This window comes from Haliotis rufescens, unplaced genomic scaffold (assembly GCF_023055435.1).
Source record: "Haliotis rufescens isolate VD_foot unplaced genomic scaffold, xgHalRufe1.0.p SCAF_52, whole genome shotgun sequence".
Lineage (NCBI taxonomy): Eukaryota > Metazoa > Mollusca > Gastropoda > Lepetellida > Haliotidae > Haliotis > Haliotis rufescens.
The window spans coordinates 405,423-420,851 of record NW_025964246.1 but is presented as its reverse complement, the minus strand read 5'-3'; the positions used below and the strand labels follow the sequence as shown (position 1 = coordinate 420,851).

Sequence of the window (15,429 nt, the reverse complement as noted above, 5' to 3'; positions counted from 1 at the left end):
TTCAGTAAACTGCAGATGTCATTTAATTTTATCTTTTACAAATGGCCCTGAACCCTTGAATATAGAGATATTACTATATATAATTGAGTGAGTGAGTGAGTGAGTTGGGTTTAACGCTGCTTTTTTAACAGTATTCCAGTTATATCACGGCGTGTCAGCTTCATGTGGGAGGAAAGCCCGAAGTGATGCGGGTCTCAGACGTTTTATCACTTCGGTGAAACCCACGAGCACGGGTATGGTACTGACAAGCCTAGAAACATAATGGGGGCGAACCGGGGTTCCAACCCACAATCCTAGGTTTCTGGCGTGCCCAAGGGACACAACTCTGCGCAGCGAATAGCGGCGCCTTAGACGACTGGGCCACCCGTGCCCCCTTACTATATATAAACTGTAACTTATATGCATTAATATTTCATATGCCACTTATACCCAGTCCTTTGGTCCAATAATTAATGTAGTGATGCTTACATATAATAGTAAAGTTATTTGTGGCCTTGTCACTGGAAAGAGAACAAGCCTTTCATGTAGAGCAGCTAGACTTTGGATTTGTTCCAATTCCTCTTTTTCAGTTTCGGCATTATATCAATGACGACATTGACACACTGAGTTAATCAACCCACTCCGAAAGACGTTGAACAGGTTTATCTTCTCTGTTTACTGATTCGACCCGTGGGGATCCGGGGTAGAATACGTCTTCAGCAACCCATGCTTGTTGTAAAAGGTGACTATGCTTGTCGTAAAAGGCGACAAACGGGATCGGGTGGTCAGGCTCGCTGACTTGGTTGATGCCTGTCATTGATCCCAAGTGCGTGGATCGATGCTCATGATGTCAATCACTGGATTGTCTGGTCCAGACAGGATTATTTACAGACCGCCGTCATATAGCTGGAGTATTGCTGAGTGTGGCGTTAAACAACAAACAAACATATACTTGTTAGAACACTTATGACTTGCTTCTTATAAACATCACAACATTTATTTTCCAAAAATATCACATGATTTCTAAGTGTGCCATACTGATTTTAACCATGATACAAGGAATTTTGTACCCTGACCTAGGGGGCCACGGGTGGCCCAGTCGTCTAAGGCGCCGCGATTCGCTGTGCAGACTTGCGTCCCTTGGGCATGCCAGAAACCTATGATTGTGGGTTCTAATCCTGGTTCGCCCCGATTATGTTTCTAGGTTTGTCAGCACCATACCCGTGCTCATAGGTTTCACCGAAGTGGTAAACATCTGAGACCTGCATCACTTCGGGCTTTCCTCCCACATATAGCTGACACCCCGTGCTATAACTGTTAAAAGCGGTGTTAAACCCAACTCACTCACTCACTCACCCTGACCAAAGCATGAGGCACTAGAGGCGTGGGGTAGCCAAGTGGTTAAAGCGTTCACTGGTTAATCCGCCCCTGTCAAACTGAATGATTGATAATGGTTTTAAATGGTATCTACGGCGTTAAACAACAAACCAACCAGCCAACCAGATGCTGATATGTTATTACGCCACAATATACGGAACAATGCCTGCTTCTATAAACACACCTTTTATATACTTTAATCATAGTACTTATCCGTGATTAAGTGTCTAGGGTGGGGTGCATGTGAATGATGGAGTGGTTGTGTGTGGGTGTCTGTGATATGGTGGGAGCAATGTATAGTAAGACGGGGGTATTTAGGGGGAGAGGGCTCTACACTACCGACTACGGTGGCCCATAAGGGACATGGAATCCGATTTTCAATATTTTGATGTTTCACTTACTTTTATCGTAACCTTTTGCAAATTAACACAATTTGTCATACAAATATGTGATAAATCATGCATTAAAACAACCGAAAATGTACTTTCAAGTAACTATTGAGTCGCTGAAATGTGAAGCGAAAATGTCAAAAAACTAAAATGGAATTGTCAAAAACCAAGACGAAAATGTAAAAAACTAAAATGAAAATGTCAAAAACAAAAACGAAAATGTCAAAAATAAAAGCGAAAATGTCAAAAACTAAAATAAAACCACAGAAAACATTATCACCGCGGCGGAAATAGTTTTCTGTATTTTCATTTTAGTTTTTAACATTTTCGTTTCACTTTTCAGCGATTCAATATCTTCTTTACACATGCTTTATCACATATTTGTAAGACAAATCGTGTTAATTTGCAAAAGGTTACGATAAAAGTAAGTGAAACATCAAAATGTGGAAAAACAGACTCCATGTCCCTTATGGGCAACCGTAACTGACGCCTCTGATTAAAATGACGTGCAGTAAGTTGTTGGATGACACGTGGACGTCGTGCAAGCAAATGTCATCTGTGCAGACGATTTCGCATCGACTATGCATGTACCCTTACTCGAGTTGCCTGCTGCAACCGGTCCCACATCTGAGTGGCAGTTTGCAACCGATTTCTGTATGCATCGTTCTGACTAATCTAACCTGGGCCCTGAGTTGTTGCCATGGGGCGTCCAGAGCGGCGTCGATCATCGACGTTATGTGTTTGGTGACATTGGGCCCACAATCTGCTGATGGCAGATTTAGAAACATGCAGCGTTTGGGCAACAATATTCTGACGTGTGCCCGTCTGCAACATGTCAACGTTCAGCGCGTTGCAAACGTCGCATGATCAATGCTGTTGCTTCCTATATGACTACATGTGTTTAATAAAGAGTCTTTGAGTCTTTAGTTCCAAGGAAACAATATGCGCCTGCTCAGAACCGAGACTGAGTGACAAGGTTAAATCTGGTATACCACCCTCACACGTGCTGTCCTAGGTCACGTGCTGTCCGAGGTCACGTGTTTCATGACTGTCTCATTGTGTTTGAGAATTTGATTTCTTCGAACATTCTTTTGCCACATAGAACATTTAGTTTCATTGCTAGACATTGTTGTATTTCCATGTAGTTTCACCTCAAAAACAAAATATCCCCACTTTTGTGCATAGTATATATACTTTCTGCGACAAAGACATTGACTGGCTGTAAAAGTCCAGTTTCCACCCCTGCCGACCGAGGATGGAAGTTCTGGGGTCGATCGTAGCGCCAGCAGTGGCTATGACAGGTTATGTCCCTTCTATGTCCCTCCTACTGACCAATCAGATTCCACCTCTCATATCGCTTGCATTTGCTTCAAACAAAATGGCGGCGCCCAGTCAAGACTATCTGATCGATAATCAATATCTATGTTGTAATAAACCGGGTCTTACTTCGCGAAGCGCATCAAATCACGTAAGCACCTTGATTAAAGACATGGAAAGATTTGGAAAATATTTGTTGACGCACATGCTTTGATAAATCCTGCAATCAACCGAAAGCTGCACGTATGTCGATTTCGTTCCCTTACCGTGTGTGTGTGTGTGTGTGTGTGTGTGTGTGTGTGTGTGTGTGTGTGTGTGTGTGTGTCTCTCTCTCTCTCGACCTGTTCTACTTCCTACAGTAATAAATTGACGAATTTCTTCCTCTCGAAAAGGCCGTCTTGTGGTCTAGTGGTAGAGCGTCCGCCCAGGGAGCAGAAGGTCCGGTGTTCGATTCATGGCCGCGTCATACAAAAAAGACGTTAAAAGATGGTACTTGTGCTTACCCTGTCTGGTGCTAGGCATTAAGGGGCTAAAATAAGGACTGGTCGGCTCGGAGTCAGTATACTGTGTGGGATATTCATGTTAAACTGCGGCATGGTATCTCAGTGTGCTAGCACTATAAATCGGCATCAGTCCGGACTAGTACGAGCACACACACACACACACACACACACACACACACACGCACGTGCATGCACGTCGCTATATACGTTCAACAATTTTGGACGCGACGTAAAACCCCATTTCACCTCACCTCTTTTCGAAATGCGTCACCAAACGGTTGAAATGAAAATGTAAAACATCTGGCACGTTTATCAATCTGAATTGTTGCTGAAACTCCCTCTTATACCGGTCAAATATCGATATTTGTTTGGTATTAAATTTACTGATTTTCACCCTTCAATTCACACTTTACATTTGGAATGGTTCTAGCATTTGGCGGAGATCATTTAAATCCGATGCCAAGAGGACAGGCAACTGAACATCTATTGCCAAACTATTGATTTTCTATAGCTCTCGAGAGAAAACAACAAATCGCCCATCAACTTACTTTCTCGTTACATCACTGTAATGATAATTGCGTTCAAGCGTCAGGCAACTTATCCTGAATTGAAAGTAAATGTTGATATACATCTGCCACCTGTCTGCTATAAATAAGGTAGGTTAATTCTCATAGTGATCTTCAAGGGACGTGATTATTTAGTGCTTTGTAAATACAATTGGCTCTTCGCTAACTGCTGTTAAGACGATAAATTACAGTTTGACGTGCTAAAAGTGGCCCAGCCCACTACCAGTGTTGTCAATTAACGTCAGATTAACAAACACATTTGACAACTAATCGCGGCCAGTTCACAAACATGCTGACTGACGTACAATGTCCTCGATAATTTAGGCCGCTGTTATTATTTTTATGTTACGTTTTTACTTTTCAAAAAGAATATTGTGTTTGTGATCAAAACCAATGAAGAACACATTACAGTTTTCATTTAATTGACGTAATACCATGAATTTGGAAAGAATCCATTCAGGTTTGACATTAAGAGGTTTCAAATTTCAATAATTACCTCTAACGAAAGAGGCAAATTTGCGGGTGCTGTGCGTTTGCTGTTTGAGCCCGGGGTGATGCTGATGGGGAGAAAGATGTAAAGACAGATTCAGAGATAACAAATGGACATGGATTCTGGTCAATGCAGTTTTTTTTACAATTAAACTTTTAATCATAAGCAGAAAGAAATGGAAGTTCAAAATCGCTTTCGTATTACAGCTTTCAGTCTCAAAGTACCCTAGACTATTTTTTTAGCCATTGATTACTTAGTCACACGTTATCCATCTTCCCGAGGCAAGGGTGTTAACTGACTATATAAGTCCAGTTTCCACCCTGGCCGAACTTGGTTGGAATTTCCAGGCTCGATCCTAGCGCCACCAGAGGCTATTACGAGTTATGTCCCTTCTATGTCCCGAATTGTTTGATAGGCATTACTTAGAAGTTGACGGATGACAAAGTAGATACAGTTTATGGATAACAGTATTAAAAAAGTTGTTATTCATACATTGTGTCTACTTTGTCTTCTATGTCCCTCCTATTGACTAATAAGATTCCATCTCTCATATCGCTTGCATTTGCTTTAAACAAAATGACGGCGCCCACTCAAGACGATCTAATCGATAATCAAGCTCTGTATTGTAATTAAATGGGTTTTACCCCACGAAGAGCATCAAATCCTTTGAGCACTTTGATTAAAAACATGAAATTATTTGCAAAATATCTATCGAAGCCATGTTGGCGGTACACATGCTTTGCAAATCCTGTAGTCGACTGAAATCTGCACGTTGAAATCCATGTTGTTTACAAACCGGATGTCTAGTACGTTACGCGATTTTGATTGGACGATGCATAGACTCGTTAATCCAGCCAAATAGTGACTCCGGAATTCCAGTCTAGTTCGGCAAGGGTGGAAACATTCAGTCAGTTTACGCCCTTGCCTTGGGAAGATGAACGCTATCATTCACAGTGGGCAATGAGAGATCTTCCACATATTTTTATTTTCTTGGGTCCTGTCTATTGGGTTTTGTAAACTGATGAGATGACCTTTCTTAAATATCATTTTACTTCTATGGTGTACTTCGAAGTAGCATGTTTCTGTGCTGTCCCAAATCAGTCCCAGACGAATTCTGAGATTCCGCGATCACGGAGAATGTAACTTTCCACAGAATTGCAGAAAAATCGAGGAATTGCCCTTTTATATCAATCAATCCACAAATTTTCATTATTTTCAAGGGGTTTTTTGTCGAAATTTGAACTCGAATGATGCCCAAAGATATCACACATTTCAAATATACAAAATATGAATCCTACAAAAAAACAAAACTTGAAATATATCATTCTCACTGTATTATGTTCGTGTGGTATTACGACACCATAAACTGTTTACATCTACCATAGCCGTCATATAGCTGGAATATTGCTGAGTGCAGCTTAAACAACAAACAAACAAACAAACATCTACCATAAATAAATATCAGACACTAAGCATATGTATTTGCATAAGTTTATGTCTTGAAATGTCTTAATGCAAGACGACTATGCTTGTCGTAAAAGGCGACTAACGGGATCAGGTGGTCAGGCTAGCCGACTTGGTTGATGCATGTCATCGATCCCAACTGTGTGGATCGATGCTCATGATATCAATCACTGGATTGTCTGGTCCAGACTCGATTATTTACAGACCGCCATCATATAGCTGGAATATTGCTGAGTGCGCCGTAAAACAACAAACCAACTAACTAACTTAATGCAAGAGATTAAAAACTTGAAATGAGTTAATGTATTAATGTTTGTGTGGAAAACGGTCATGCTTTTTCTGCACAATTTTGTAATTAATAGCCACAGAATTTTGTAATATTAGCAGCAGAATTTTGATAATTTTACTGCAGAACTTGTCAGGGACTGCCAAGTGGTCACATACACTCATCACAGTGATTAATTGGGTTAGGGTAATGAGTTCATGTATTTTACACAAATATGCAGCTTATCTGAGGCTCTGTAAACATGCATATTACTGAAGCCAAACAAATAACACACAGAAATAATAGATTGTAAAACTCAACATTTATTCTGTATACCATACAGAACCGGAGAAATGGTCTCCATGACAACTCTCCATTCCAACAGCACCATGGACACACAGTGAATACAGGCATACGTGGCCTCCCAGTCAGCACAGTGAATGAGGACCATGCAATGACACAAACACTTGTTTACAACACTGGTAGGGACACTAGCACACACTGGGTTATGTGGAGATATAATGATTATACACTTGGTGTTAACACAAGTACACACTGGTTCTAGAAAGATATATGACGTTCATAACATGGTGCTAACACAATTATACACAGGCTATAATACATATTATACCAACACTTCACTCAAGCGTTCTAGGTGTGGCTATTTAACTGTGAAGATGATACTGCTATCTACAGTACTGCATGGCTATTTGGATATAAGGTACTACACTTATAAGGAACCAGTTCACCGAGGTCTGGATAATTCTTTCATTTCGTCATTTTTGTTCTATATATACCCCACACAAAAAGTTAAGAGCCACCAATTCCTTCATATTTCTATAGTTAATGGCATGGCATAACTTTTGAGGTAAGGAAACTATTTCATTTTACTTTATTTATATGTTTAATATACACTGGACAAAAAGGTTGGATTTTTCTAAACGTTTAGTGACGTCAAATATGCATATTATTTTAAGACATCAAACTGAGATAGTAAAGCTAGAATGTTGATCAGAATGTGGAACATTTAGTGACACAGGTCAAACATTTTTATGAAATAACATTCCTGTTTAAAATTACAAGGAGCTGTGCATCGGTGAACTGGTTCAGCCTTAGCTAAACTGTCAACTCGGCACTTTTCCGAGCTTTCAGTGATGGTGCAATGATTCTGCTATAATAAATAATGGTGATGAGGAAGTATTCACTGATATTATGCGACAAGTTTGATCAGTGTGATGGATGTGATGACGCAGCTGGGATATGTACCTCTATGCAGCACTATTGGGTTGTATAGCGGGACCCACTATCTCATACTCTGTACATATAATACACTCCGCTAATATTTACACACACACTCTTACATTCTCACACACCATACAAAAATATATATACTCTGTTCAGCTCAAATAAACCCCCAATCACAGACTCAATGTTTGGAAGTTTGTACAATCTACATTTGATTTGACATCTCAAATTTTAAAATCAATGAAATATGAGATATGAAATATTATGTGTGCCAATTATTTAGTAATGTATTTTGGTATTTGGAGAGAAAAAACAGGTAACGGTTGGCAGATATGGAACACACTCGATTACAATAAATACACAAGCAGGTTAACTCTTTCAGATGGTCTAGCGGATCAGCGTGATCTTTTTTTGTAATCACATCAGGAACTCCAATCCTGAATAAGCCAAGAAATCAGGATGGCATCAGGAATCGATGCTGTCAATGGACACCTTGGTAAGTGAGTGGACCAGCTGATCGGGGATTTCTTGATTTGACACATCATCTGTATCAAGATCTGCTGGTGACTTGACACACCTGTACCAAGATCTGCTGGACACTTGACACATCGGGACCAAGATCTACTGGACACTTGACACATCGGGACCAAGATCTGCTGGACACTTGACACATCGGGACCAAGATCTGCTGGACACTTGACACATCAGGACCAAGATCTACTGGACACTTGACACATCGGGACCAAGATCTGCTGGACACTTGACACATCGGGACCAAGATCTACTGGACACTTGACACACCGGGACCAAGATCTGCTGGACACTTGACACATTGGGACCAAGATCTGCTGGACACTTGACACATCTGGACCAAGATCTGCTGGACACTTGACACATCGGGACCAAGATCTGCTGGACACTTGACACATCGGGACCAAGATCTACTGGACACTTGACACATCGGGACCAAGATCTGCTGGACACTTGACACATCAGGACCAAGATCTACTGGACACTTGACACATCGGGACCAAGATCTGCTGGACACTTGACACATCGGGACCAAGATCTACTGGACACTTGACACACCGGGACCAAGATCTGCTGGACACTTGACACATTGGGACCAAGATCTGCTGGACACTTGACACATCGGGACCAAGATCTGCTGGACACTTGACACACGGGGACCAAGATCTGCTGGTGACTTGACACATCGGGACCAAGATCTGCTGGACACTTGACACATCTGGACCAAGATCTGCTGGACACTTGACACACCGGGACCAAGATCTGCTGGACACTTGACACACCGGGACCAAGATCTGCTGGACACTTGACACATCTGGACCAAGATCTGCTGGACACTTGACACATCTGGACCAAGATCTGCTGGACACTTGACACATCTGGACCAAGATCTGCTGGACACTTGACACATCTGGACCAAGATCTGCTGGACACTTGACACATCGGGACCAAGATCTGCTGGACACTTGACACATCGGGACCAAGATCTGCTGGACACTTGACACACCGGGACCAAGATCTGCTGGGCACTTGACACATCTGGACCAAGATCTGCTGAAGATTTGATTACTGCTACAACATGTGACAGGTCTTGTCTGAAACAAAGATGGAGAAACTATAGAACGTTGTTATTAAGTTAGGGAAGCCAGGATTCACAGGAAGCCACAGCTAAATCCTACTGTCAGAGTCAGACAGGTGTCTGCATCTCTGCCTTGTGCAGACCAGTCTAACCATGTTACAGAAAACCAAGACTTAGTGGCTCAACTGCTGGCAATGATATCCTTAATAAAGTTATGATTATCAATTACATCATGTAATCTAATAAGGAAACATCAATAAGAAATTAAAAAAATAATCAAACAAAAGGTTGAATTAGTACCATGGTGTGCCACTTTGGTGAATGCAAGCAAAATGAGAGAGTGAAAGGCAAAGAGATGGTTCAGCCTTGTCCAGACGCAATGTAGGTACGATATTTCTTCTCCACACAAACACCCCACAACAAAGGGAGACAATGACAAGGTGATATTCCCATAATGAACCAACACCAACTTTTCGGACCAACCACAGAAATTACCATGGGCAATTGGGACCACGAGAGTTCTCAAATCTCCGAATGAAATCAGTATTTTCTTGTGAAGTGGCCTACTTAAGCCCAGGAGTCAGGTCAGCTCGTTACGGAACGACAGTTCAATCAAGAAGCGTCTCCCCCGAGCCCAAGGACCCAGTAATGTCTGACGAGGGCTGGTGACATAGATGTGTTAATTGCATGACTGTTGGACATTCATCAGCTGGGAGCAGCGCCAGCGCCCCTACAGGGAGGGCCTGTAATTGACCGTGGCACAGATATGATCCTGTGTTGTGCACAGGCATACTTCAACTGTAGGCAGATGAAGCTTTTCAACGTCAAACCTAAAATATGTGATCTAATACTTAATCTGAAATTCCTTTGAGACTGAGAGGACTGAGACTTAGTTATTGATGGGTTTTTTTGCTAATACCATTTAAGATCAAAGCATTATGTAAAAAAATTTTTTGAAATTTTAAACATCCTATATGAATTTTCAATGTATGAAATAAAAATCAATACCCAGAAGATCAAAATTTCAAAAAATGTAAATTAAGGGAGCAGTTTTTCTTAAAGGTGCATTCCCTGAATTTTGTAAAAAAAAACATAAATATATTTTAAAAAATATAAATTTCAAACCCCTAATGGATACTGCTCTTGTTTAATTTTCACACAAAACAGGTATTTTTAAAATATTAACTGAATTCCCATGTGATAAGTATGGTTCAAATTTCTTTCTGCAGTTGACCCTAAGTAAATAAATGATTATATGATCTCATTATTTGAAAGAAATCATAAATAAACTTGGAGTTCATGAATCAATTAGAATAAAGTTAAACAAGTTTAATGAATTCTTAAAATCGAGTCGCATGATCAAATTCATGAGAATCCATCTCGTCCATCACGCGGGGACAACGTGATGATGGTGTAGACAACGTCCCACGCTGTGCAGAAACATGCATCATCAAGTGATCCCGCTTCAACTGCCTTTGATACGAATTAATTATTGGCTTCTTCTGTTTTGACTTCCTTTTACAGTTTAGTTCTTTTAGTTGAGTGTTAGTTGATGTTTCAGTTGAAGCATCACGGTGCCTCTGGACAGGATAATGGTGGCAAGGACTGCATGGAAACTTTTGAAATCCAGCTCTATGTTTTGTGAAGTGAATCAAGCTGCCAACATCAAAGCTGTATCAGATGGGAACGTCATATTATCCTGTCACCAAGAGTCATTTATCCCCTCTAACCTGGCCCTGCCATCTGTCTTTACTTTCACAAAGAGGTTGTTTGTTGTAACGCCGCACTCAGCAATATACCAGCGGTCTGTCAATAATGTGGACCACACAATCCAGTGATTGATATCAAGAGCAAGAATCAGGGTATGATGACATGCAATCAACCAGCCCAGGTCTGACCACCAGATATATTTAGTCACCTCGTACCATTGGCTGCTGGCGGCCATTTCTAACCCGGAATCCCCACAGGGACATACAGAGTGAGTTGGTTTTCACATTATGAATCAAAGAACGTTCATGAGTCTATTTATCTACCCTGGGCCATATATCCCAGACCCTAATGTTCCTTAGTGAGTGAGTGTGTGAATATGGCTTCACGGATATTTTAGCAATATTTCGGCAATATCACAACAGGGAACACCGGAAAAGGGCCTACACTGTACCCATGGGGAGTCAAACCCTGGGCTACCAGTTTCTGAAGTACCTACTTATAAAACAAGAAGTCCCCAAATGGGCACCACAACGCCATGTGAGAAATCAGAGCCCGGACTTGCATGACAAGAGAACACACCACCCAAAGGACCAACCATGGTTGCCACAAGTTAGGAGTATTCTTGTATACTCCCCATGGAGTTGAGAATGAAATTTGATTGCACACTGATCCAAAGTCTGTTGTAATAACATTGTTTCACAATAAGCACTCACACTGAATGGAATCTGGCGCTTCATAAATGGCTATATTATTTACTTAGTATTGTTATACAGATAGACAAATACATACCTGTGATTAATTATAGGTATTTCTTTGCTGAACTGGACCCTAACGTTGTATATTTCGTCAGTCGCTTCGATGATGGTGTGGAGGGGAAGTGTATGGGGGAGCTCTCCTCCTGAAACAATTAAACAACGTTAGTATGGTCAGAGAACTTATAAACAGAAAACTGCCAAAACTTTTCTCGTGTCTAATAATTTCCAACTGGTCTCAACAGGGCTACAGATACGCAGCGTATTTGCGTAAAATACCCCCCAAAAATATTCCAAACCCAATTACTTTCTATTACCTTGCGTACATAAACACATGTATTAAATGAAAAACTCAAATGTATAAAAACAGAATGCGTAAATACCCAATGAAGCTTTTACAGCATGCGTACAAAGGAGCTAATTTCCGAAACACAATTATGAGCCAATTTATGTTCTGAGTCAACCCTATATATTTAGAACAGTTATATACATCTAACACATTATTTCACTTTTTTTAAATCTTAAAATGTTCACTAATTTGGGGAAAAACCCAATAGAGTGATGAATAGATGTTGGTTACCCAATGAAAAATGTAATAACCCAATTAAACTAGAAACCCTACAGTAAGATCTCAATTGCTCAAAAAGTTATCTGGAGCTCTGTGTAGGACAGAATCAACACTGATGATGTTCTTACCTGGAGAGAGAAAGCTCCCAGACTTATCGAATCACTGTTGTCTATGTGTGACATTGTCGTTAGAGGCGAGGACTCCTGAAGCAGACAATTCATTGATGAGTTCAACAAACAGAAACAAATACAAACAGCAATATCGTAAAACTTTGACACTGATGGAAATCCTATCCATACTGTTACTGTAAACCTGTCGATGACAGAAAGGGAAGATGAGGTGAGGTGAGGTGAAATTGGGTTTAACGTCGCGTCCAAGATTATTGCACTTATATAGCGACGTGCATGCATGTGTATGTGTGTGTGTGGCTGCTTGTACTAGTCCGGACTGATGCCGATTTATAGTGCTAGCTCACTGAGATACCATGCCGCAGTTTAACATGAATACCCCACTCAGACACAGTATACTGACTCCGAGCCGACCAGTCCTTGTTTTAGCTCCTTAATGCCGAGCGCCAGACAGGGTAACAACAAGTACAATCTTTTAACGTCTTTTTGTATGACGCGGCCCGGGATCGAACCCTGGACCTTCCGCTCTCCGGGCGGACGCTCTACCACAAGACCACGGAGGCGGTCGAAAGGGAAGATGAACAAAGATGGACATCACACTTACTGTTAAATCAAACGTGCTTGCTAAACGCCGACCACTCAACTCTCCCGGACCATAGCTGTCCCGCACGAAAGGACTGCTGAAACCATGGGCCACACTAGAGATGGCACGCTTTAACTTGCTGGGCGTCTTGTTGAAAGAAAACGCTCGACTGACACGCTTTCCAAACCTGAAATCCAATAGGTAACTGAATGTTAAACACTGATAAAGTTCCAACATCCTTAAATAGAGCTCCAACATCCTTAAATAGAGTCGCAACATCCTTAAATAGAGTTGCAACATCCTTAAATAGAGCTCCAACATCCTTAAATAGAGTCGCAACATCCTTAAATAGAGTTGCAACATCCTTAAATAGAGTTGGGACATCCTCAAATAGAGTTGGGACATCCTTAAATAGAGTTGCAACATCCTTAAATAGAGTTGCAACATCCTTAAATAGAGTTGGGACATCCTTGAATAGAGTTGGGACATCCTTAAATAGAGTTGCGACATCCTTAAATAGAGTTGGGACATCCTTAAATAGAGTTGGGACATCCTTAAATAGACTTGGGACATCCTCAAATAGATTTGCAACATCCTTAAATAGAGTTGCAACATCATTCTGTACAGAGGAGATGTTGAACATCTCGTCAGATGGGGAATTATTGTATGGTAACATATCAAATAAATTTGGCCATAAGAGATCGTCTTGTATCAGTTTGTGTGTGAAAAATTCTGTAATCAGATGTCAAAACCAATGATGTTGATGAAAGGGTAATGTGTAGGTAAGAATCGAACAACTTGATCTCAATAACTTCGTAAAGGAAATGATACAAATCGGCCCTGGACTGTTTCCGATTCGGTGATGAAGCGATGTACTTACTTGAAAGCTTTACTGATGCGACTGTTCAGATCTTTGGTGTTTATACAGTGCTCATCTCCTTTGACCACGGCCAACAGGTTTTCCTGGAAAATCAAATATTGAAATAAGAGGCTTGAACAGTCTTACAAATGGTTAAAATGAATATACTAATAACAGGCAACTGCTACAAACACAAGTGTAAATTTATATTTTTGGTTCATCAGAATTACAGGTATCGCATCCCATAATTATTTACTCCCATCACACACCGCCACGTCATTTTATATGTGAGAGTTACCTCCCTTCTAAATGTTCTCTACCAATTTGTGTTTGTTTGGCTCTTAAAGTAAGTGAGTGAGTGAGTATGGTTTTACGCCGCTTTTAGCAATATTCCAGCAATATCACGGCGGGGGACACCAGAAATGGGCTTCACACATTGTACCCATGTCGAGAATCGAACCGGGGTCTTCGGCGTGACGAGCGAACGCTTTAACCACTAGGCTACCCGACCGCTCCTTGGCTCTTAAAAGCCCAAATAAGCAATATTTCAGCTAAATGATGGCGGTCTGTAAATAATCAAGCCTGAACCAGACAATCCAGTGATCGATATTGCGAGCATCGTTCCATGCTGTCAGCGTAGGATAACACGCAAATCATCGAACCCGACCACCTGATCCATTTGGTCGACTCTTACGAGGCATAGACAGGTGGTGACCAGTTATAAGCAGTTATAAGCAGTTATAACCCAGAATCCCCATGGGGTGTCCCTACGTTAACCTCTACTTACATGATCTGTGCGGCAAAGGATGTTGGCGAGACTCTTGCACATCACTGTGAGGATGTCGGTTTTGGAGACGTCCTCCGTGTCTAACATGAAGCTGTACAGCTTCTCCTTGAACTCCTTGTTGTTCCGACAGATGAGCCCGAAAGCTCCTTGACAATCTGTACAAGGCAAACAAACATTCAACAGCTGCTCAACTATAGCTCAGTATAATACTGGACCAGGGGATATATCAAAATGAGGCTTAGAAAATTTGCCTGCTAGTTTGAACCATTTTTAACAACCAGCGTTAGAAATTGGCACTAGTCCTATAGTCCTTGCCAAACTGCCCAATAGTTAAGGTATCCTAGGGACTAGTAGAAATTTGTCCTTTTTAAGGGTTTTGCTATATGTTATCATAATAAGGACTAGTAGGCTTAAAGTGTTAGTTTCGCTGACAACTATATGGACAGTAGAATTTCTATTAATTTTACATAGCTTCCTTGCATTTATTTGGGATAATTTGCATTCCAGATTAAATCCTCTCCCAAAGATGATCTTGTGATGCCCACTCCAAAATTTGTACTGTTGTAAGTCAGATTAATTGCAGTCATTCAGATCGATAATCTAACAATCACACTTCAAATAGCAGTATCATAGTTGAATAATAATCAACCCTCTAAAAAAATTACAAAGACTAAAAGAAATAATAGTCTTGGTTCTCAGGCAAACCCGCATCATCATAAAGTTGCATGTTTCGTTTTTATTTCCATTTTTTTTTTAAAAACTAAAAATCGTTAATAATTCCAAAAGGTAGTCAAATACTGTATTCCAGTATTTTACTCACCAAGGAATACATTTATGT

General features: G+C 40.8%; 1 protein-coding gene across 5 annotated transcripts in view; it reads right to left on the bottom strand.

Annotated features, from left to right (window-relative positions):
* Window positions 1–6,653: 6,653 nt before the first annotated feature.
* The window catches only part of LOC124144037 (protein ECT2-like), a 60,109-nt gene continuing 51,333 nt past the window's right edge, over window positions 6,654–15,429 (bottom strand). For 3 of the 5 annotated variants that reach the window (XM_048384919.1, XM_046513253.2, XM_046513255.2), the window contains 6 exons: window positions 14,592–14,746; window positions 13,826–13,908; window positions 12,967–13,132; window positions 12,363–12,437; window positions 11,704–11,812; window positions 6,654–9,220 (listed from right to left, as the gene is read on the bottom strand). In XM_048384919.1, the coding sequence (XP_048240876.1) occupies window positions 11,714–11,812; window positions 12,363–12,437; window positions 12,967–13,132; window positions 13,826–13,908; window positions 14,592–14,746 (578 nt within the window). In that variant the 3' untranslated portion in view covers window positions 6,654–9,220; window positions 11,704–11,713. The remainder of the gene's footprint in view (window positions 9,221–11,703; window positions 11,813–12,362; window positions 12,438–12,966; window positions 13,133–13,825; window positions 13,909–14,591; window positions 14,747–15,429) is intronic. The other 2 variants (XM_048384917.1, XM_048384918.1) reach the window with 2 other exon arrangements.